General features: G+C 35.7%; 2 protein-coding genes across 7 annotated transcripts in view; one reads left to right on the forward strand and one right to left on the reverse strand.

Moving 5' to 3' along the window:
• Window positions 1–12,337, reverse strand: part of LOC147400595 (uncharacterized) — a 62,939-nt gene extending 50,602 nt beyond the window's left edge. For 2 of the 6 annotated variants that reach the window (XM_086446338.1, XM_086446334.1), the window contains exons 1-9: window positions 12,160–12,337; window positions 9,612–9,792; window positions 9,142–9,485; window positions 8,246–8,406; window positions 6,048–6,116; window positions 4,115–4,232; window positions 3,854–3,963; window positions 3,371–3,466; window positions 423–546 (exon numbers count right to left, since the gene is read on the reverse strand). In XM_086446338.1, coding sequence (XP_086302464.1) covers window positions 423–546; window positions 3,371–3,466; window positions 3,854–3,963; window positions 4,115–4,232; window positions 6,048–6,116; window positions 8,246–8,406; window positions 9,142–9,382 — 919 coding nt within the window. In that variant the 5' untranslated portion in view covers window positions 9,383–9,485; window positions 9,612–9,792; window positions 12,160–12,337. The remainder of the gene's footprint in view (window positions 1–422; window positions 547–3,370; window positions 3,467–3,853; window positions 3,964–4,114; window positions 4,233–6,047; window positions 6,117–8,245; window positions 8,407–9,141; window positions 9,486–9,611; window positions 9,793–12,159) is intronic. The other 4 variants (XM_086446339.1, XM_086446337.1, XM_086446336.1 and 1 more) reach the window with 3 other exon arrangements.
• A 5,677-nt stretch (window positions 12,338–18,014) lies between these two features.
• UREF (urease accessory protein F) lies at window positions 18,015–23,214 on the forward strand. Its single transcript, XM_086446341.1, has 2 exons — window positions 18,015–18,168; window positions 21,992–23,214. Exon 2 carries the CDS (start codon window positions 22,026–22,028, stop codon window positions 22,755–22,757), a length of 732 nt encoding a protein of 243 aa, XP_086302467.1. The 5' UTR covers window positions 18,015–18,168; window positions 21,992–22,025; the 3' UTR covers window positions 22,758–23,214.
• Window positions 23,215–24,981: the final 1,767 nt, after the last annotated feature.

Genomic DNA, 24,981 nt, shown 5'->3' on the forward strand with positions numbered 1-24,981 from the left:
AGGCAGTGGCAAAAGGAATGAGCCTCCAAATAAGATTTACACAGAAGAAGCGAATGCATACTGTTCATACAAAAATCAAGATAAATGCAAGCATAAAGTATGGATGGATTCAAGTTCTATCTTGACTTAAAAGAGGTCAAATTCATGTTCCATCTTTTGGTAAGAAAATGAAAAGGGAAAGGAAAAAATGATACGATAAATAAAAACTCATATCATTCTGAAAATATCCATGTTTTAGCAAGAGTTATCTAAATATTTTAAAGAATGCCAAATTTGTAGCTCTTTGTAGCATAGTGCTTTAGTGATACAAGAAAAGCACACTCAGAAAAAATACATGAACATAGGTTACTGAAAGATCATAGAATAAGTCAATGAAGCAACATATAGAATGCACAGTGTTTTGCTGTAAAATAAGATACCACCTTGCCCTGTTTGCAGAATTTCTTTGGTTCCTGTTATCAGATGGGCCAGAAACTTTGAACGCTCAGTATCAACTGTGAATAAAGAACGTCTTACAGAAGCTAGTCGCACTAAACACTCCAAAGCCTGGAAATGAAAACAACTACATGCCATAAGAAAAAAAAAGTTCTAAAGCAGCACACTTACAGATAATGAACAGCCTAGAAAAAAGTCTGGTTAGGACAATATCGATTTCAAACTGAAGTGAAAAATAATAGGGATGGAGGTCGCTAAGACCTACCAAATACAACACATAGAAAAACAACAAAAAAGTAATTAACAAGCTAAACCCATTCACAAGTTTCCATTTGCACATAGAATCCTCAAAGAACAACCAATGTGAGTAGAGCTTAGACCATAAAACATGTGAGCTTTGAGATCCACAATAACGTAATTAAAGAATTTCTCCTCCTCAAAGATTCTCCGCTCTCTCTCTCTCTTTCAAACACTCCAACACACTGCAAACAACATTCCCCCGAGCATCCTTCCTCTAATAAAAAAGGTCATGCTATGCCAAATCTCAATTTTACAACTTCAGAGTTCAAAAGAACAACCTACTACAACCCTTAAATGAAACGATCGAACAAAAAATGGTGAAACTTTAATAAGTATACAATACCAATATTTTTATTTGCTAATATTTTTATTAGAAAAAGACAGGAAAGGCTCGATTTTCTACCCTTTATTTGCTAATTTGACATAATATCTTCACTTATCAGTAAAAGACTCCGGTACTGAAATTTTATAAATAAATAAATAAATAATTGAAGCCTATCAGACTGATGATGAAGACTTGAGAAAGCCTCAGTCTCATTTTTCAGATTCTTTGTGTGCAAATAAGGGTTTGATAATAAAAAAGTTTCAATCTATTTTAAGTTCAAAAATGTATTTTAAGTTCATTTCAAAAGATGGTCACGAAGATCACAACTAAAATCTACCAAAAGAAGAAAAAAGGGAGATGATAGTTCGTTCCAAGGATGAAAATTTGTCCTTGCATTTATTCTTAGATTCAGTGCTGGGGAATCTTTAATAAAAAGGAACAAAATTGCCATGCATACACATCTCACACTGTAAGGATCCAGAGTTTGTGCTTAGAGCTGGGAAGCAGGGAATAGTGCTCTTTTATTGAGGCATATCAGGAAAATTCCAGTGGTAGCAATGTTGTTTAGGACAAGAAAACATGTTTAAAACTTAGATTCTAATAAGACAACCATATGAGGTGCTTTTGATTTGATCATAGCTTTAAAGGATGCCCTCTTGGAATTGATCTTATCGCCCGACCCATTACATTCCAAGAGAAGATATACACTTTCATTGATAAATAAAATTTGTCCACCCCTTCCTCTTAGCACCTACAGATTTGATCACCCTTTCCTCTTTCCAGCTACAGCTATTTAGGGTACCAAGGTGCCCTCAAGATTGGTTGGCAGCCTTGAATAAGATCCTTACGCATGATCAATTAATTAAATGAGGCTTTATTGGTCAAAGCTTCTGTCATTTGTGTAAGGAGTGTGTAGTGACGGTTGAGTATATTCTTATTCATTGTCCATTGACTCAAGAGATTTGGTCACATTTCCTGGTTCATTTTGGAGTTGTTGCGTGCTTTCCTCGATCTTTTAAGACCTTGATCCTATCCTGGTTTCAATGGGGTTTTGGGTTCTCTTCTTCTAAGAGATTATTATGGAAAATCTTACCCCATTTGCTATCAATTGGGGATTATGGAAAGAGAAGAACGGTAGAATCTTTGGGGGCATTGAGCATTCCCTGCAAGAGTTGCTTTTATTCATTTTGGGGATTTTATTCTTCTGGTAAAAAATGTTTAAAGAGTTCGGGGGCATGCTTTTTGAAGATTTATAGGGAGATGGGAATGGGTTTGTAATATGGTTTATATGTAATTGGTCCTGGGGTAGTTGAGTTCATCTGCTTTGTATGCTCTTTTTGTTGTTGATCATCTTGACGAACTTTTTCAATAAATCTCTTAAAAAAAAGAACCAAAGAGCTCCGAACCCAACTTAGGAAGGATACCATTTGAGCCATTTAACTCAGACCCACACTTCTCTTTTGCTATTGGCACTAGGAAATTAAAAGGAGAGCTACTTATCGAGAAAAAAAATTAAAAGGAGGCTTATGTTGGTTGACTATGTCCTTAGTTTCTTCCTGATCAGCTACTACATCTTCCTGAAGCACACCACAAGCTCTTTCTTCTTCTTGATCATGGTATGAAATAGCAACATTGCCTCACCAACTCGTTTCCCAGAGAAACCCCAACATCGAAACCTTATCAATGAGCCTACTAGACATCTCGGCTAAAACCTCATTATAGAATGAGTCTTCAACAAAGAACACATCCCCTATTTTGGAGGAGATTTGCCCACACCCTGTTACAGGATCTCAAAAGTCAACTAGGGAGTAATGGATCTTTGCTCGAACACCGATTTGTTTCCTTCCAAAGCACCTTGGGCCTGGCTCGAAAGCGAAAAGGGAATAACTTGACCACCGCATGAGGGGTGGAGATCCTGGGACCTGCACCCAACGAAATTAAAATTGTGTCCAACGATCTAGGCACCCACATTCTTTGGTTTCCTTGGGTCTCAATATCATTTGATATGCCTGAGAGGTACTGGATTGTGACATGTATATATACTGAATAGTTTTGAATCACAGATCACGGCATAATTCAAGGCACAAGTTCCTAGTCACCAAGACCAATCAGAGACAGAAATAAAATTCAGAAAAGAATACATAGTGAATTATTTGTGACATCCATTGTGAATCAGCTCCAGAGGCAAAACCAACTGTGCACTTCTTAGATAGATAACAATGGAAATTTGGAAAAGAAAAGGTTCCAATAGAATTTTGGAGTAATCAAACAAGTTAAAAAGGGAACAGTTCGAGACTAATATAATCTGACCTCCTTTGAGAGAGGGGGCTTAGTGATTGCATAGTAATCAAAAAAGATCTGCAGCGTTGAAGGATCCTCCAGGACAGGCCTCCAAGAAGATGGAACCTGTGAGATAAATGTAAGTTACACACTTTTCCTAGCCCAATACAGCAAGAACTTTCACAGCAAACTGTGTAACGAACTTATAACTAAAAGTCATATAACAAAAGAGAAATCATCACCATCATCATCATCATAGAAAAGCTTTATGCCAAAAAGTTTGGATCAGCTTAACAAATCCTGCTTGTCCATGTCTGAATGAAACCAAGGATCAGGACTCATGTTACAAGATGGCAACGTTTTGGCACGTGTTGCCAACCTCACATAACCCTTGTCCTTTGTCTGGGCTTGGGACCAGAAATGTAGCATAAAAGAAACAATACACAGAAGGTGTGTGTATTATTTTTGTAAAATATGCAGAGTGTATCTATCATTAAAATATTATTTTTGTACCTGTACAGTACCAAACTCTTCAGAACTTTCGTCTAAGGATGTTCCCGCAAAATCAAAAGACAAACACTTGAGTGCGAGAGAGAGTGCCAGTTCCTGCAACCTACTCGCAACTGCATATCACATGAATGATTAAACAAAAGGGCATCAAGCAGAGAACAGGACCATCAAAATAATATATATCACCAAGGTATCCAACATACAAAATTTATAATAAAAAATTGCATCCTACTCCAGAAAAAAAAGACAAGGAAAGCATATTACCATCATTTTTAAGTTGACGCAATGACGTTAGCGATATCTGGAAAATTTGGAATAGAGACTGGTCCCTGAAAGAGCAGGCCACCCTTCGATGATGTGTAGAAGGCAATCCTGAATTAGGCTGACAATTCAGAAGTCAAGAAACATACCAGGGAATATTAGTAGTCAGAAGTACAATCCAAAAGAACATTTAGTCAAAATTCAGAAATGTGCATAGAAAAATTGAACTCACAGAAAAACCAGTACTATTGGATATTTGGATTTAGTCAAAAGATCAAAGCTAAAACCATGGACTAGTCCTTTATCAATAAGTTGGACATTATGGAATGCAACTGAAATGTTTTCACTCAGTGAGATGAAACCAAGTGTTCAACTATTTAAACACTAGAAGTTGGACATTTTTTCACAAAAGGGAAGCAAGGCACATTCAACATATGGAAATGTACATAAGAAACATGTTGTATTTTACATATTAGAATGTATTTTTCTACAAATTAGAACTTGCCATAGCATCCTATGCCACGCGGCATAAAAATTACAGAATGCACTCCTGCTGCAGCACAAATAAGATATACAGAAGACAAACTACATGTAAAGAACATAAATTCTTTTAACTATGAGAATCCTAATGGATGCAGTGTTGACAACAATACATTCAGTTTCCCTAGAAATTCTGACGTACTCGGTCAAAATACTCCTGATTTTTAACTTGATTTCAGAAACATGGAGAAATGCTGTGAGATACCTACAGCCTTCTTCAAAAGTATGTGATGTGTGTGTGTGTGTTCGTGCGCAAATATGGGGGTGGGAACCCCAATGTTTTAAAAAAATTTAAAGGCCTCTTTATAAACTTTCAGGACTAAAGAGACAAACACTCAATAACCAATAAAAAGAAACACTCAAAAACTTTCGGGCTAGAATATCAATGTGTTTGAAAATCTATATCCAAGTTTGATGTATACATATATTGATAAGCAAGGATTTTATTAAAAGGAAGAGCAAGATCGGCTGAGATGGCCAACCAAGTGGAAGCCAATGCAAAAACAAGAATTACACTCGAGAGATACCACACCCCTTCCCATCTTACTACAAATATCCAAGTTTAGTATTTTTCTAGTACAGTTGACAGAGAAGGCAAACAATTTATATTTGTCCTTCCTTGTCAAGGTTGGGACTCCTTTCTATATCCAAAAATCAGAGAGAAAGAGAGAGAGGCAAACAAATTATATGTTATTGCTCACACAAAAAGTACCAACTATTTTCCAGGGAATGAAAATTGCAAAATTATTTCAAGCCATTAGACGACATTTCTAAGATATTCCAAGAGTGACGAAAATCTTGTTAACAACAGAATATGAGAATATTAACCTTCCTAGCCTTGAAAACATTCTTCACCACAAACCTTAGGTCCCTCTAGCTGAGACCCATCACATTCCAATACATATGTTTTCAAGAAAATGAATCAACACCTAAAGGACACAAAATCTATTTTCAAGCTGTCGTAGACTTACATTCGCTACCTACAATAAATGCAAATGACTCACTTCATCATATTAGCAATAGTTAAATAAGTTGTTTTCCGTAGTCAAAGTTTGTTATGGCTACCATCATTTTTCCTTCAAGAACCTCGTATTCATATGGCTATGTGAATTTCACATAGAGAGGGCCTCTTTTTTTTTTTGGTTGCTTGCTTGCTTTCTTGGCAGGTTGTTCTCCCGACCACCTTTTCTGTATCATTTTCTTCCAAAAAATATATTCAAAGAAAGAAAAAAAAAAATAGTCCAAAAACAATGGAAGTTCACAATTAAGTATTTACACCCAAACATTTATCCTGGGCGAGTTATGACAGGTTTGGTTATAATTAAGTAGATGGCACATACTTTTCCCTAGTCAAAAAATGAATACTCATGAATTATTAGACTTGGATAAAACCAACCTGATTCATCTCAGACACAAGCTGATTTAATATCTTCAAACCAATGGCATAGTGTTCTGAAGTTGCCTGCTATGGGGGGAAAAAGATGCTAGTGAGACAACTTAAAGCTGCAATCATTGTTGCTTGCATGGCCATGCATTGGCTACATGTAATTTATAACATCAAATATCAAAAACAAACTATACATAAAGGGACATATATAGGAAGAGCTTAAAAAAACATCAAACAAAACTATAACAGTTTCAATTGCATTTACACCAGCGATGTATTCTTGATTATCCTTAATAGCAGCCTAAAATGGAAATTATGCACATATACATTTTTTTTTTTAAATTCATTGCTTATAGCTACAAATAAGATGAAATACAATGCAATGATATTAACATTCATAGGCACTAAACATGATAAATTAAAACTTTGATTCAGAGATAAACTTCAGATATATGAACAGGTCGGTTAGAAATATCTAGTCACATCTATTGGCATTGGGCTTCAAGCCATTGATGACTGGCACACCCTTCTACACAAAGAAATATGACTTCGCATTTCTACCATAGAGTCCAGACATGAAAGTGATAGCTTTGTAATTTGTTATGGCCAGTGAATAGTTGTACCGCAGACTTGGGTTCAATACCAACCTTCACCTGCTACTCTATCAAAAATTAAAGGTGTGCAGACAATTTAGGATGAACTGGGTTAATCATTGAAAGTGCCAACTTGGCGAGTTGGTAAATCCTATTGAGTAGCAATAAAACAGACCTGGGATCAAAACCCCACCTTCGGTTATTCCACAGACATCTATGTCCCACACCAATCTTAAGAGTTTTAGCCTAAAGAGAAATCTCTTCCCTATTTTGTACCTTTTGAATCTTTTGTTCCATTGGTAAAATCCACATTACTTATCCAAGAACATAATCTTATTCTCGTGGGAGAAAAACCTGCAACCTTAGAATTAATAAAGGGAGTTGCAAAATATTTTATTGCAAGAGATGATAGACAAGCTAAATTTGTTCAAGGCCCAATTTAAGGTCATACAAGATTGCATAATTTAAAAAATGCCCCAATATTTTGCATTAGGTTTTTTGGCAAAATCCCCTTTGATGATGATGACAATGATCCAAAATACTTTATTTTCTTTTCTGATTGGAAAACAATATAAAGCCGGTATAATATGATGCAGTTCCTATGGATGCATGTCTTTTTCTGTTGGGTAGGCCATCGTAGTAAAATAGATGTACCATCCACAACAGGCATAAGAACACCTATGCATTTTATAATGATTATGTGAGGTAATTAGGTCCATCAAAATATAAAAGAACAACTAGTCCAGTAACAAGGGTGCTGATTTCGTTTCCCATGGCTGACCTCTTTGAAAAGATAAGAAAATGACATAATTGTATGTGTTGGTAGCAAATTAAGAACTTGAACCTGGTTTAGTTCCACCTATACTAGAGCCATTTATCAAAGGAAGAAGTTGATGTTGTCTAAAAGAAACTAAGGATTGCCTCTGATGGGGGAACATTCAGCATTGTGTACACCTCATATTTTAGACCCATTTTACCCAACAAGGTTATGTCTCCTGCAAGTCCAAGAGAACATCTAGAACCACACAGGCAAGTAATGAACTAGTACAGACAGGATTGATTCATGTAAAGTGTAGCATAAAAGTTGAGAGAAAATGTTTTTTTTTGCCACTTTTTGGTTGAAAAAGAACTACAGAACTTCATAAAACTTTAGGTTAAGTAACCTAATGGAAGCAAAATCACACACGAGACAGATGAATCCAATGCTAAGAGCTCAATTATAATAGTGTCTAATAAACACATAAAAGTAATATTTTTATATTCTTCATCTATCAACAACTATTAAAGAATTCTATATAAAGTAAAGAAGCAAGTAAGATGTAATACAAGGAGATATGCAAGCAGGAATAGAAAATGATACACAAAACTCATACTTTATGTAGGGAAAAAACTGATGTTATTGTCCTATAAATAGTGAATCCCTATCAATCAGAGAAGTAGTGAGACTGTAATAGTCCAAAGTTGACCTGAATAAAACCAAGTAAGCAAGGAAAACCACAGATAGGGTATGAAGGAACCCAACTAACCCACCAAATATGTATGTGTGTATATATATATAATAGAACACAAAAGATGCAGCAAAATAATGAAGGCCACACATAAAGGTCATTGCACCTGACTCAAAAAGTTCATTGACTCTTTGACCACCTCTCTGAATCGGTCATCATCAAACCATCCAAACTTTGTAACTCGACAAAAGAGTTGAATCAGTGACCCAGTTACAAAAGGCTGCAAGTCAGGTCCTCTGGTGGCCAGATAGTTTATCAGGTAATTTCCTTCAGAAGAAAAAAAAGTCCAGACAAATTAATTCATGGAAAAAAAAAGATAAATTAGAAAAGGATTTGTAGACAAAATAATGTAGCAGTGTGATCATGGTATAATCTGTTAATGCTATATGGCTATCCCGCAAACACATTAAACAAGTGAAAGGTCTGCACTTCCAAAAAATTTAACACTTTCTGACTAATTTAGAGAGCTGCTATTGGCACCCCAACTTTTACTTATTACATACACCATTCAAACATTACAAAGGTCTGGCTCAATTATTGTCTCAAAATTACAAAACATTATAACACTCGTTCAAACAATTTCAGTAGTGTTTACAATTATGATTAGACTCATATAAAATCCTAAACCCAAAAAATAGAAATCTAGCACTAAAAATTAATAAGAGAGAGTTTCTATTGGCACCCCAACTCTTACTTATCCCAACCATTTACTTATTTTCTTTATTTTTAAGTGGGGTGTAATAAGTAAAAGTTGGGGTGCCAGTAGCAGCTCTCCAAATTTATCCATGCAAAACGGATGAAAAGCTTGAAAGTGTAATTATTTAACCAAGAATAATAGGCAACCAAGAGTTTCACAAAATGATCATGGCATTAAACCACAAGAATGACAAAAGAAAGAAATGAAAACAGGGATTAACTGGAGAGAACAGAAGCTATTTCAACCAATTTTATCCTGAAACCTATACCATGCACAAGTATATGTGAACAGAATGAGAAATATACGTATATCAAGCCGAAGCTGCAAAGAGAGACTGTGCTCAGTAACTTGCTTCAACAAGCTCGAACTTGCCAACATCAATGCATAAGGAGTCGATGCATTGTCCAAAATGTACTGACATTGTGAAATGTAATCAGTGTTCACAGAAAAGCACTTCAGAGTGCTCTCTGCATGAGCTCGTTCAACTGAGTTCTGTGAATTGTAGAGCCTCTCGCACAACGCTTCCAGTTGGGCTAAGCTCTCCATTGGTGACAGACAGAATAAAGTGGTTTCCAAAAGTTCAAGTGCTCAAGAATCCACCTTTAAAGAAGTCAAGTGTTTCTCCTATCCACGCTTATCCAAAAAACATCTACAAATTTAGCACAAAATAAAGTACTATGTTTAGCGAAAAATAAAAATAACTGAGCAACAAGTCCCATTTCAAATCCAAAACATCATACTGCCAATGAAGTTGAGCGGAAATGAATAGTACTACCACTGGAAACGTTGGATTAATTTACAAATGTACAGCACAGTATATTTCAATCTGAAATTGTTCCATGTTACAAGATACCCTCATAATACAAATCAGAACTCAAGAGAGAAAGTCCATGAAGCTGGTGAACAGACTATCTCTGCCACAATAAGAGCAATGGTCCACCAGTCACGGCGTCAACCTGGAAAAAAAACATCAAAATAATAAAAAAAAATCAATGGGCATACAAGGTGTCAAAAACTAAAGCCTTTTAAAATGTATCTAATGTCAAATAAAGGTGTAGCAGAGAAGACAATATCGCCATCAATCTCACTTTAGGGATAATGCACAAGGACAACACAATTTTGTAATTTTGATTGAGCCAGACCCAACTAGATGATATTACCAAATTAATCCTAATTCATTTATACGACCAATTGAATAATATGTATAATTTTTTTATTAATAACTATTATTATGTGCAATTTACAACTCCTTCCCGCAAGAAATTTATGGGTATTGTTAATTTTATCAATAATTTTAGTAGAAACACTCTTGATTGAAATATTTCCACCAGAAACTTGCATTTTTTATACATAAAATTTGATAATTTCAGTCAACATTCACTGTTTACCAAAATATTTCACAAAACGAATAGTGATTTCCACCAAAATAATTACGAAAAGAAATTATGGGTTAAATTTCATTCTAGGACCTTGTGGAAATGGAAAGATTTCGGTATATTTCATGGAAATATCAAAATTTAATACCATGGACCCAAGAAAAAAAAGAGGTTATGTGTGAACAAAGAAGACGTTTGCCATCAAAACAAAAACAAAATTCCACCAACTAATGGAAGAAGATAATCACATGTAAAGTTAATTTATACAAGCAGGAGAATGACGTCAGTTTATATAAAAAGAGGAAAAGATTTCAGATGGGTGTAACGATTTCCATTTTGATGCCAACTTGATATAGAACAAGAATTCTAAAACAGATGAAATGGTTGACGGAATCAACACACTACGACGAAAGAATCACTCCTTTTTCCAAACAAAGAACCACACCCTACCTAAACTAATTCTCACCATCACCTCTATGAAGAAAAACAAAGATAACATTTTTACTTAATACTCTCTAACCTAGATTTTTAATTGTTATCGAACTAACAAATGAAATATCCTACTATAATTCAATTACTTCTAACTTATGTGATAACAATAAATCCTTGTCTAATTATAAAAAATAAATAAATAAATAAAAATCCTTATCTAAAACCAATCATAAATCTAAAAATATCTTGATTTTGTCTCTTCTTTTTTTATTATGTATACTCAAGACTGTCGTAGTATGAGGTTCCTGCATCCAAATGGCTTCAAGGTTTTTGGCACTTATAATCTAGAGAAAGAGAATCTTGTTTGTCCCATCGGCAGGGGCAGAGTTAGTAAGGAGCTTGTGGGTGCAAAGAACTTTGAGACGGTCCTGTATTTTCAACTAAATACATGCCTCATTTGCCCCCACTCACTCATCTCCCTCCTTATTTGCCCCCACCCCATCACCTTCCTCCAATTTTTCCCCCAGCCCCCTTACAGTTTTTGAAGATGACATTGTCTCTTGATTGGGCCTTCTCTTATGGACTAATTGGAAAATACCTAAATAGCCTTTTCTTCAACTTCCAACCAAAAATCTTTGAATTTCTCCCCAAAACCTATTCATATTCAAGCATTTCAACTGTACCATTAATTATAGTTTGCCCCCACTACAATAAAATCCTGGCTCCGCCCCTGCCCATGGTCTACAATTTCACGAAAATGCAGGCAAAGAAATGTTTTTGGTGCTCTAAATACAATAGTTTATTTAAATCTCCCTAACTATTGTGAAAAAATGCATCCTCAATACGATATAAACACCAACAAAATCATTTGCATTTTGGTCACATTTACATGTAAATTGTAATTTAACCAAGTGAGCAAAATTTTCTTGTACATAAATAACAATGCCGTCTGTATCAATCTATTCAAATATCACCCCTTACCAGAAAAAAATTCAATCCTAAAATCATATTAGCTGATGTAGCCATGAAATCTTCAAATAGTTGACATGATTCTTCAAAAATAAAATGCAGGTTAGAAACCCATCGAAAGAAGAACAAGTGACCATCCGTGTTAGTATCATTCATCATCTTATCAAGCAAGTGACATAATCTAAGCCATCAAAAATGAATAGACGTGCTCAACCATTGCAAATTAGAGATTACTAATTTTTTTTATAATCTACTATTTTTATTTTTCACATCCAACTCAGATTTCAATCTATCAACCTTGAATCTAACATCGAATTGAAACAATTAACATGCAAATGCAAGGCTTCAACGTACGATTTCAATCGTAAAACTTGAACCATAATCGATGGATTTATTTTGGTAAATCAAAACGATCTAAATGCTCGTCAACAAAACCAAAACAAGATTAAAAACACATCAGAAAACTAAACAAAAGAATGATTCAAGGACGAATCACATAATTTTGATCTCAAACCACTGGCAGAAAAGAAAGACAAGTGATCTTACAGAGAGAAGTAGCTCTCATTCTTAGCTTCGCTTCTGTGAAGAGTTCGAGATTTCCAAATAAGAGGAGAAGAAAACCTAATTGAGAGAGAGAAAGGGAGAGAACAATCTAGTTTTGCAAAAAATGATAGAAACCTGTCTCCACTATGTAATTTTAAGCTTTATTCCTCGTAGATTGTAAGATTTTCATTTTTATTTTTATTTTTATTTTTTCTATTTTTCGCTGATGCATTTTAATTTGCTCCTACTGAGTTTTTGTAGTTAGATATGCTAATGTATAGAAGTAGCATCTTATGCTAATTTGATTCCAATCAATGTGAGCCACACGATATGGAAATGATGCTAATTGTATTGTGATGGGAAGTATAAATGCAGATCACGATGCCGATGAAGATTAATTTGACGAAAATGAGGATTATTGATGATATATGGGTTTTATTTATATTTCGTGAAGAAGTTTTGTTTGAAAAAATGACGTGTTGATAATTACCTAAGCTCTTTGGAAAATAAATTATTTCTCGAACTTATTAACTAAGTCTGATTATTGTGGAATCGTAGATAATTAATGACATTAACGAAAAGAAATTATTATTTCTTAAGTACCACTTGCATTTGTTTTATTTCGTAAATTATACAAAAATATCAATAGTGATTAGCATATACAAAGGAATTATATGAAGCCAATCCTGAAAGAAAAAAAAAATAAAAATAAAAAATTAATGTCTTTTGAATTTATTTAATGACGTGAACCATTAATTTGTGAACGTCAACATATGCTATCTATCATATGTTGTTGATTATCGAAGTTAATTAATAGAGGTCCTATTCACAAATAGATTTCTAAGGTATTAAATTATCTATTATCTCCATTTTTAGTATATATTTATGGGAGGCATTCGTGGGACAGTAATAAGAACAGCATCCCTGATAAAACTCTTCATCTGTTTGATTGTGACAAATCTGTAGGAACCAAAAAAATCACATTCCTTAGGATTAATAAAGTTGTCAAATCAAGGCAATCGGATCCAATTCAAACCGATCCAAACCCAATTATCCAAGAGGTTCAAACATACCACGAGTTTGACCCATTCCCCAATCGGTGCTACTAAAAGGGATCTGACTCATTATAATCATAACACAAGGAGGTTCGGCCTCTAAAGGAGCCAACCCCTTCAACCTTTCAACCATAAGATGGTTCGGCCTTCATAAGAGTCAACCCCCTCAATCTTTCAACCACAAGGTAGTTCGACCTCCATAGGAGCTAACCCCTTCTTCCTCTTATCTACAAGGTAGTTTGGCCTCCTTAGGAGTTGACCCCTTCACTCATTATACCATAAGGTGGTTCGGCCTTCTTGGGAGTTGGCCCCTTCACTAGTTGTACCACAAGGTAGCTCAACCAGTTTGGGAGTTGACCCCTTCACTCGTTGTACCATAAGGTAGTTCGATCTCTTCAAGGAGCCAACCCTCTGTTATTTTCACCCGAAAGAGGTTCGACTTCCTTGAAGAGTCGATCCTTTGTTATTTTCATCCCAATAAGGTTCAGCCTTCTCAGTGAGCCAACCTCTTGCTACTTCTTTTCATGCTCATGATTAGTAGCTCCTGATGTTGGTGTTTCTTCTTCTTCTCTTACTCCTACTCAACGCTTATGTTGTTGTTTCTTCTTCTCTTATTCCTACTTAGTAGTTGATGCAACTAATTATTGCCCAATAGTTGATACCACTACTACCGTTACTATTATTATAATTCATCTTATTTTTTAGAATTATTCTAACAAGATTGATATACCAAGAGAATTGTGTGAAGTTACTCAAGTAGCAACATATCAAAATAATATAACTAGTCACCATAAAGATGCCCAATTCTCAAATGCTTTAATTTATGGACCTCCTGAACCCACAATGTGGGCTTATTTGCCAAATAATAATATTGTTGGAAGCTGATGATTAGTGCAATGGTACAGGTGTAAGCTCAATAAAATTGAAGACTTGTAGCACATTGTTTGTTAATTTAATTTGCATTAAAGGATTGTATCTTCAATTTTTGTGTTAATGAGAGAAATCTCGCACAGGGTTACTAAGTCTAGTCATTCTCGTTACGGGTGGAAATGTTTCATAGGCATAGTCTCATGAAACAAAGAAAGCTACTTCTCCGTGTTGTCTCCCTAATGGCTTCATCCTTAATGTCTCCGATTCAATTTTCGTGAAGACCATGGCCAACCATTTGTTGGGGTCCACTAAGGTGAATAGCTTGGTCAAAAGATAACCTAATTGGATGTTTGCAACCATCTAATCTAGATGCTCTCTTAGGAAGAGATATGGGTGACACTCCATAATACAACTTTACATGATCATGAAAATATGAATCGTGACTACTTAAGTCACCACTAGAATACAACTTTACATTCAAAATACAATATACAACTTTAAAATTAAGACCACTCAAAATATTGGACTAATTGGGATCGGCCAAACCTCTGTAGACACCCCAATTTTCCTGAACCTAACCCAAGAGCTCATAAGAATTTAGTAAATGAGAGTGCGACCCAATTTTATCAAGTAGGGCCCATCTCCAAAGAGAATACAATTTTCAAAAATTAATTTAAGTTTGCCCTTCACTGACTAACAATCAGGCTTAAATTTACGTTGGTCATTGGTTACCTAAGGTCTGTGTAAAATTTGCCTTAAACCCCGTTAACCTAAGGTCCCTCATAAATTGGCCTTCGCTTAAGTAGGATCTAGTCAGATAGGCAATTATACTTAAAATGAGTGCTCTATATTTGTTTAGGGAAATTACATCTTAAACCTCTCTTAATTGCTTTTTTTCCAATATAAAACAAGTATTTTCCAATTTCGCTAATCCATTAAGCATGTCTTAATCTTTCAACCTTGTATTTCTGGTAAATTCATAATTCTCCCAATCTTGACTCTTGATCCCCATCAAATGACAATTGTTTTTTATCCTAAGTTTGTTGAGACACAATCAAGGTAATTGACCATTAAGTCCACCCTCTTGTACATAAGCCAACGCTTATGAGGTTCCGATATTGATGGAAGAATGAATGATGGTTTGAGAAGGACGGGAAGGGCGCTCCCCTAGACGTGAAGTGGTAGTGAGGGGAAGATCAAGGGAAAGAGAAGTAAGGTACTTCTCGAGCTCCCGGTTCTTTAAAATGTCTTCAAGAACGGGAGTAGAAGGAGGGGTCTTGTCCTCACAGCTACAAATCCAACAAAAACAAAACAAAGTCAGAATCTAATAATTAGAATTTAAATACACACAAAAAAAAGGTTGGATAAGTAAAAATGGGAGGGGGAAGGCTTACCGATCCAATTAAATTAGTGATGCTTAAGGGATGCGGAAGATTGCCCCTTAGCATACTCCCAAGAACCTGTTAGCCGAATGGGGCAAATGAACCACTCCTTATCAGTTTCGAGGAGCTAGAGTAGAGTTTCCCCAAGTCTTTGATCCATGGGGAACCGAGAAATCATCAGCTCCATTATGAAGATCAGGCAATAAAAATTATTTATCATCTGACCTAGGGCCTTGTGATAGTAATTTAAGACCTCATGGGTTAAGGGAGACAAAAGGATCCTAAGGCAAGCTGGAACTGACCCCAGAACACCATTGTGGCATCATTTTCCTAGGCTTCCTTAGGGCTAGGCTCTTCACACCACTTAGTGGTCACAAACTCTGGAAATGGATAATACAGGTCGAAGGTCCTCCATTGAGGGTCTCATAGGGACATAGGACTTTTTACCCATGGTTTTAGGGTTTTGAAATGATTAAAATAAGAATAAAAAAAGAAGGCTAAAGTGAAAATGGAAGATAGAGAAACAGAACACAAGGACCTCAAATAAGGAAAACTAGATCAAAAGAAAAGGAAAAAATGAAAATAGAAGGCAAGGATAAGAAATACCTAGGACGAAGAAAAACAAGGAAAGGAGTAAATGAAGGCTTGGCCGGAAAACTCGATAGAGAAGGTAGAGTGTCTTTGAGGAAAGAAAATGGCAGAATTTCGACAAGAGAAATGGGAATAAGAGAAATGAAGTAGAAAAGTAAGGTTTTTATAAGGAAAAATTCATCGAGATGCACAATCCATCCAATGGTCTGGATCACCAAGAATGAGGGGCACATGATGGGCTGTCCCTGCCATCATTGCACCCCAGAAATAAGACAACCGAACACTACACACCCGTGCCGAGCCAATAAGGAAGCACTACGTGGAGGAAATTAACCGTCCAGAAGGTCAAACAACGACATTAAACACGCTTTCATAATGAGGTGACGGCTTAGGATTGCAAATCAGTCAGGAAAGGACACGTGGAACGGCTATTAAATGCATGCATTGGGAATGTGCAATCAACTTAACTCGTGTCGTTTCAAAGATTCAAGGTCAAGAATTGTTAGCTCGGAGATAAAATAGTATAAGTTCTCCAAAGGCCGGGATACTCCTGACCTTTTGAGAGGGGGCATTCTAGAAGGGTAAATTTTCCTCACTATGAGATAACACCATGTGTCATTAAGGAATAGTAATGTTCACTGGGGGAGCATTCTTCCAACAGCATGAAAGCAGTCGCTCAGTAGTTTACCAAGAGAGTGAGGCTCATATAAAGGTCGAGGGGAACGATATTTCATAAGAGGAAAGAGCTCTAATCCTTGGGATTTCGAGATTTGGGTGACTGAATTAGAAGGGACTCATAGAAAGAAAATTCCACACGATTCTTATTCCAAAATAGAAAGAGATAAGGTTGAAAACGTGCAAAACAAAAACTCTTACTCTATAAATAGAGGAGGATCCCCATATTTAAGGTATGTAAATTTTCTACATTGAAACTTTGTCAATATTTCATTAGAACTAACTTAGGCATAGGAGGCTCTGTGGAATAGGGAACATGGACGATCTCAAGGAATTGCAGTTCATTCGATCAGGAGAAGGAAGATCTCGAGGTAATCATAAAAATCATCTCTGCAATATCTATATAGTAAAACACAACGGTGGACCTCATTCCTTTGTCTCAATATTTATAACCCGCAAACAATGTATCTCGAGGGAGGTTGTCTAACCTTCTTTGCCTTCTCTCTTGTTCTCCTTATCAAGAATACTCTTAATTTTATTATTTTTTCTCTTATACCCATTTCTAGAAACACACTTAGAAATTTTATATTGTTTTTCCTTTTTCTTCCATTTTCCAGTAACATTCTTTTTAAATTTATTATTTTCCCTATTTCACCTCCTAAACCCAAAAGAGGATGCCCATGTCCACAAAAAACCGTAATTTACATAATAAAATACGAAGGCGGGTCCCACTCCAACTATAGTAGAGTGGGGCCCACACTTTATTTTCTTCCCTCTTCAACCCTTCATCTTTATTCTATTTCTTGTCGTCCCCCACATTTTCAATGATACTATCGTTCCTCTTTTACTACTTTACAATAAAAATAATACCCGTCTAACTTTACTAAATATCTTTGCTCTTTTACCACTATTGATTAATTCAAAAGATTTTTAATAAACCCTTTCCAACTTTATTATTTTGTTCTTTTACCTCCTTAACCCCAAAGAGGATTCTCGTGCCTTGAACTCTAGTAAATGATTTAACTGACGACATCTCCAGCAGGTGGAGCTAGACTGTTGAAGATCTACGACACACCAATCCTCTCGAATTAAATAATTTTGGGTATTTTAGAAATACCCCCTATTAAATTGGTGATATTAGGTTTGCCCCCTTAATTGTAATTCAACATTGTTTTTTCAACTGTGAAATTTTGATTTTGATTTTTTCCAAATGTTCTTCAAATTCTTAAATTATTAGATCAAAATTTCTACTGTTAAAATTTAAGTCATTAAGAAAAAGCAACATAGACTCACGGTCAATAGGAGTGCTTGCACATAGATTGGTGTGTTCTGAATAAGAATTGGTGTGTTAATAGCAGTTCTCATTATATTACGAACCACATGACTGTCAGATGGAGCTGAATCTCTCTCTCTGCAAGCTTTGATATTGAAACTAACAGGTAATGTTTCCTTGTTCTTAGTGAAATCTTCAATGAAATCTAGGGTTTCCATTTTTTTCTTTCCACCTCTTGTAAAAACTATCTGATGCTTATTATGTACGTTTGAGCTTCGATTTTAATTCAAAGATTTCTTCTAGGCTTTCAAATGTCTGGAAAATTGTGTAATCTGCTTCATTTTGACGAGAGAGAGAGAGAGAGATAACGAATCTAGTGTTGTTTCACTAAGATTTCTAATAGCTGTCCATAATTCAAGTAGATTATGTTTAGGTTCTTATTTGGAGAAAGATAATCAAACAATTCCCACCTTTGTGAACAATTATCACTAAATTTAAATCCATTTTGACATACTCAACTTCTTTAAAAGGTGATTTGTATTAAAATCTTGATTTTTTATTTAAATCTTTGATTGAAGTCAGTAATATTATATAGTTATTACTATTATTCTATTAGAGTGGACTGAATTTTTGTGATAATGATCACCATGTTGATTTTGATTCTATCTACAATTGGGTTTCCAGGGTTCATTGTTTAGAACTTGGATGAGGTTTAAAAAAAAAAGAACATTTTTTTGCCCGGTTAAAGTCTTTGAAAATGGATGGCTACTTAACTCCCAAATTTAAAATGCGTGGTTAACGGTGAAAAAATGTTTTTTTTTAGAGAGTTTTTAAAAGTATCCGGTCATGTTTTTGGATTCCATGTGGATGTGCGATCCATATACATAGGTGGGCATTCGGTTTGTGCAACCCAATCTCATATACATATATATCACATTACTATAACATGTCCCATACTCAATGGTAGATATGCTATTTACTATGACATATATCTTATACCATGGTTTGAAAAAAAAATTATTTTTTTCTGTCGAATTTCATTTTTAAGTTTGGGAGTTATATGGAAGTTCGGTAGCCGTCCGTTTTTAAAATCATGGATCAAGTTCAAAAGATTTTTTTTTTTTTGGATCTGAGTTTTTCGATGAAACTTAGACGGCTTTGGTGTTGGATTTCTGATGTGGTAATCCATTTGAGCAAAACGACCCTTAGTAAGGCTCAAAATCTTATTATGTTAGTAAGGAAAGGGTTTCATGTTTAAATATTTATTATCTAAATAAAATTTAATCGTGTCATTAAGTATCTTCTAACCATCTTATTTTATCTCCTAACCATATATTGACTCTGTATTAGCTTCTGTGAACAAATCAACTAGCAACTACTTCGGTGAGACTGATAGATGTAAAATTTTGACATATTTTACTTCTCGCAATTGAAAATGACAATTAACTTTTATGTTATTATTGCACTCATGGATTGTCTTGATACACTCTTTATCTATGTATAATGGCACTGGATGTGAAAATGGAATCAATACCAAATGTTAGACCTTTTATCCAATTTATTTCACTACATGAGAATGTTCAGCTTCGATAGTCAACTTGGGCACTAGACTTTGTCTCTTAGATTTTCATGGGATAAGATAAGTTCCGAGAAACATAAAAAATCTTGTGATAGAGCTTCTAGTGTCATGGCATTTAAATTAGTTTGTGTTGACCTAAGCTACCAAATTTAGCAATGAAGTAGAACTATAGGAAAGAAAACATCCCATTGATCCTTTCAATTTTTTTTGTTTTTTTTGTTAATTTGGTTATTTGGTTTGAGGTGAGATTTTAGTGGACCCAACACAAACCATCCGAGGATGCGAACATCATGGGCAATGTCCGGAAGAGTCGTGGTTAAATTAAAATAACTTCCAATGGTTGGATCATGAAGGGGTTTTGCATAATTTTTAGCTTATTTGGCATTTACGTCAAGTGGTGTAGTAGCCACAATCATATCATCTATAGGATGAGTGTCTTGGATGTGTTCCTCATATGTTTTCGTTGGTCTACCAAGTATACCCGATATGTTTTGGAGATTTATTAGCCATAAAAACACGTAACTTCTTCTGAATCCTTCATATGAAATGCTTTCCTTATAAAAAAAAGTGTCTTTCTTTGGAGAGCTGTATATGCTGAATGCCTTCATATCAGTGTAGATTACCCACCATACCTTGGGTGCTACGATTACTGAACAAAGGATAATTGTGTGTACTTTCTTGTACTATGCATTTGCCATATTTTTTTATGAGTAATTTTGATTAGAAATAAGGGGCAAACCAGCACTATTTACAAAGGAGGGGGAGGTGAAAAAACATTTGTCTCACCCTTACTCATAGCTATGGCCATTTTCTTACAAGAACTCTATTTGTTTCTCTGAATTGTCTAAACTGGAACTCCCAAAGCTTTTAGAATTGCAAAACATATTCATTTTATCACTTGGTACTAGAACTCATCTTGTGTGTCCGTCCACAAAAATGAATATGCTTTCTTGTGTGTCCCTCCACAAAAATGAATATGCAAAGCATATTCATTTTTTCCTTTTAGGTCTCCTCAACCTCCTCTTGAGATTCCTTGTTTGTTCTTTTTTTTCCCCTGAAATCTTCAATGAAATTGTTTATCAATTTAAAAAAAGGAAAAATTAATATCTTATGCATTTTTGGGGGTTTTGGTCAAACTAAATAAATAAGGCTGTTGTCGTGAAAAAAAAAAAAAAAAAAAATGTAACTTTTAGGTTTTATCAAATTCCTGCAAGCATTGGAAATGGAAAGCGGGTCTGAGTCACTTCTCACTTCTAGCTGTTTTTCGCTTCCCATAGACACGGGAAGTGCTGCTTAAGTTTTTAATGAGGATAATTTGTACCCAAAAAGCACTTTTGAGCGTCAAAAGCGTGAAAATGCCTTTCAAATGCACTCCCAGACGGGCACTAAAGGCCTATACCACCATGAGAATAAAAACACAGACAAAGAAACTAGCTTGAAACATATTAAGTAAAACAGACAATGAGACTGATGAATTGCAAGTTCTGATCCACTTATGCCATTTGGACCCACACCTTCTCATCATGATTATGTAATATAGGAAATTGTAGTTCACTTAATTTCATGCTTTTCACATACCTAATTTTAATAGGAGCTTTGATGTCCTGAGTCCTAACCTTACATTTGAATCAATTTAATTCATTAGCAATTAAGACACCATCCATTACCTTTGGAATGGTGTTTCAATGTGTTTGCATGTACCTTACTAAACAAATGTAATGAGCACTCTGAACCTACTGATAGGTTTAGAATCCTTGATGTACCTTCCTTCTTAGGAATCATAGTTATAAAAACACAATTGGAACCACAATCCATAATTCTAATAAACCTTCTCTTGGATTCCTTCTCTATTTCCATGAAAACAACTTTAATGGTTTCCCAACAAGATTTATCTAAAGGTTAGCCATTCAGACCTGGGGTTTTGTTTCCACTCAAATGTACGCCATTCATAGATGAAGGAAAGCATAAGGACATATGGGTGTTTTCCATTTCCCTTTTATTTTGGGGTTTGGCCCCTATCTTATGACTGATTATATCTTGGATTGTAAGCTTATTTTACATGACATTATACATAATGAAGTGAGGGCCAAGAGAACCAATTTTTTCCTCCCTCCCTCCTGCTCTCCCTTTATTTATTTTTCCTATGATAGACTAGCCTTCTGATCTACCAAGCCATTGCCTTAGATTACACAAACGATTTTATCTTAGTTCAAATATTGAAAATTTTATCTAAGCTACTTTTTTCTGTTATCAAACTTGGCTTTGTTTGGGGGTCCTTTTCTTTTCGTTCTTTTCGTCTTTTTGTTGGTCTCTTTGTTTTCTTCGGTTGGTCCCCTCAACACCCCTTTTCAGTTCTCTTATTAATGAATTTATCTTTACTGATCAAAAGAAAACTTGGTTTATGCATCAGTATTTATCAGTGCTGGAGTAATTGAGTTCTTCCAATGGAGTGCAAGATGGAAACAGACGAAAAGAATGAGAGTATTGCATCTCCGGAGTTTCTTCTACAATGGAGCCAATGGCAGCTTCTTGATTCCATTCTTCCGACAGGCGGTTTTGCTCATTCTTTTGGTCTCGAGGCCGCCATGCAAGCTCGTATTGTCTCAGGGCCCGAAGATCTTAAAACCTATGTGATCCATATCTTGGAGAATACAGGGAGCCTACTTCTTCCTTTTGTGTACACTGCAACCAATTCTCCCAACATGGATACATGGTCCAAACTTGATAGAACATTGGAAGCAACATTAACAAATGAAATAAGTAGAAAGGCATCCATCTCCCAAGGCTCAGCACTTTTGAGGATAGCTGCATCTGTGTTTGTAGAAATTCCATCTCTCAAAATAATGAGAGATACCTTATTGGGTTCTGGAAATGTTTCTTTCCATCATGCACCCGTCTTTGGGCTTATTTGGGGTCTTCTTGGGTTTGATAGCGGGTCTTCTCAGAGGGCTTACATGTTTATAACAATGAGAGATGTTATTTCTGCTGCAACAAGGTTGAATTTGGTTGGCCCCATGGGTGCATCTGTGTTGCAGCATCAGATTGCTCACGTTGCTGAAGAAATTGTGAAGAAATGGATGGATCGTCCCATTGAGGAAGCATGCCAAACAGCTCCGTTGCTTGACACAGTGCAGGGTTGTCACGGCTACTTGTTTTCTAGATTGTTCTGCTCTTGAGGTTCTTTCTATGTTCTTCCCTACCAAAGCCGGAGCATTTTCTGGGGTGTGGCCCTTTTGGTTGTCGTCTCAATATTACTGGTTTTCGCACAGGTAACATATTGGTGTCTTGGGCTTTGACCGTCGGTTGAAGGCATGTATGTTTCTTCACATATATTTCCGTTGCAGTATGCCTTATAAATGTTCCAACATCTGAAGATTTCGTCAAAGGACAAAGGTTTGTCTCCAAGCAAAGTTTTATGTTCTTATTACAAGCATCCATTACCACAAAGATTTCAGGTATGGGATTACACTGTTGTTAGAGCTTATTTGAACAGAATATTGTAAGTAGTCATTTTAGTGGGGGTGCTAATGTAATTATCTTGTATAGACAATGGGAGGTGAGGGGGACAGAGACATCAGATTTGAATGTATGTTTTTTTTAATAGGTAAAGATAATTTCATTGATAAAAAACAGTGGTTGAGGGGACCAGCTGAAAGAAAGACATACATACCTAACAAAAGGCGAGCACCCGCCAAAAAAAGAAAAAGATTACCCCCATCTCTAAATTACAAATCCTATCCCATCCAACTACGAAGTCTTCGAAGAAAATACCCCTAAACTCTTTAAACCTTTTGCATCCAAAAAATAGCAATGCTAATACCACCTCCAACACCAAATCTTACACCTCCTTTCTTTGTTCTTGAACAACCTTCAATTTCTCTCATTCCAAATTGACACATTGCGAAAGGAATTAAATCTCAAAGAGTCCATTTTTCCCCCCAAAAAAGTCAACTCCCCACCAAATCCTTCACCACGTTTGGCAAACACCCCAACAGCACAAATAGATGAAGAAAATGGTTCCAAACTTTGCAAACGTAGCTATAATGAAAAAGCAAATGATTTGCAGACTCTACATCCACTTCACAAAGGCAACAAAAGTTTGTTAAGTAGAACCCTTTCTTTCTTAACATGTTGATGGTCAGTAATCTTCAAAGTATAGCAAGCCACATAAACACCAAGACCTTTGAAGGGACAATCGTCTTTCAAACTGTGGCACAAGGGAAACTCGATTCTTGATCCCCTATTAAGTATAGAGCCTGAACAATGAAATTACCATCCTTTGATCCATCCCAAACCCTTCTATCCTCCGTGTTAAGATCAATCGACGATGCCTCTACACTCTCAGTAAATGTCACCTACCTCTCCAACTCCCAATCATTGAAAGGTCCAACAAGTTTGAGATACCCCTTCAGGTTTCAGTTTATATTTGTGATGCTAGATTAAGTGATAATTTCTGTTTATTTTTCGTTGTTTATAGGAATATGCGTCGAACTTATGTATTTCTTAGAAGATTGCACATTCTGCATGTGTTTGCTTGTTGCATCATTCTGCCAGAACTATACCCCAGATGATGGATTTGTGGGAATAATCCATTGTGATTGACTTCCTGAAAATCCTATCTTGCTCTTGAGATTTGAAGGTTGAAGGAAATAGAATTTTAAGGCCGTAAACATGGTTTCAAAACTCTTCCGAGATCGAGACTCATTGCCCGAGTCATCTAGATATCAAGCATGAAACTGATGGACAAGTCGATTTTTCGAATGAGATATAAAATCCCACGTTCATTTTTCATTTTTTTGAAGGAGATGTCTCAAATGTATCAGAAAAATCGTCCGAGACAACACGGCATCTGGCATGGACGAGAAAAGACGTGAAATCAAGTTTTAAAACCATAGTCATAAATCAAGGTAAAAAACTAAACCCCAGATGACAGGTTTTGAGTGAAGAATCAAGGGCCAAGGGTTGAAGATGAGGGCATTTAAGTCATTTTCTTTTATTAGTAATCCAGAATAGCCCTAGGTCCAGTGGAGAATGTCATTTGTTTGAAAACATGGGGATATCTATAAAAAAAAAAAAAAAAAGACTAATGATTTTCTGACGTGGTATGTGCCATAACCATAGATTCTTTCTTCGAGATACACAATTGCACATATTTATGGGGATGTATAGTTGTATATCTTGAGGGGAAAATCTATGGTTCTAGTACATGCCACGCCAGGGAGTGTATGGGGTGTGTGTGTGTCAAAGGGGGCATCAGAGAATCACGACACCTAAAAAATACCAGAACATGAAGGCTCTTGTCTTCAACCTTAAAACTAGTCTTCTTCAACCTAGGTAAAATTTTGTCACACATCTTCATCCTTCAAACTTCAAGGTAAGATAAGATTTTTTAAGAATTAG

Source organism: Akebia trifoliata, chromosome 6, assembly GCF_017979445.1.
Source record: "Akebia trifoliata isolate Shusen 1 chromosome 6, ASM1797944v1, whole genome shotgun sequence".
Lineage (NCBI taxonomy): Eukaryota > Viridiplantae > Streptophyta > Magnoliopsida > Ranunculales > Lardizabalaceae > Akebia > Akebia trifoliata.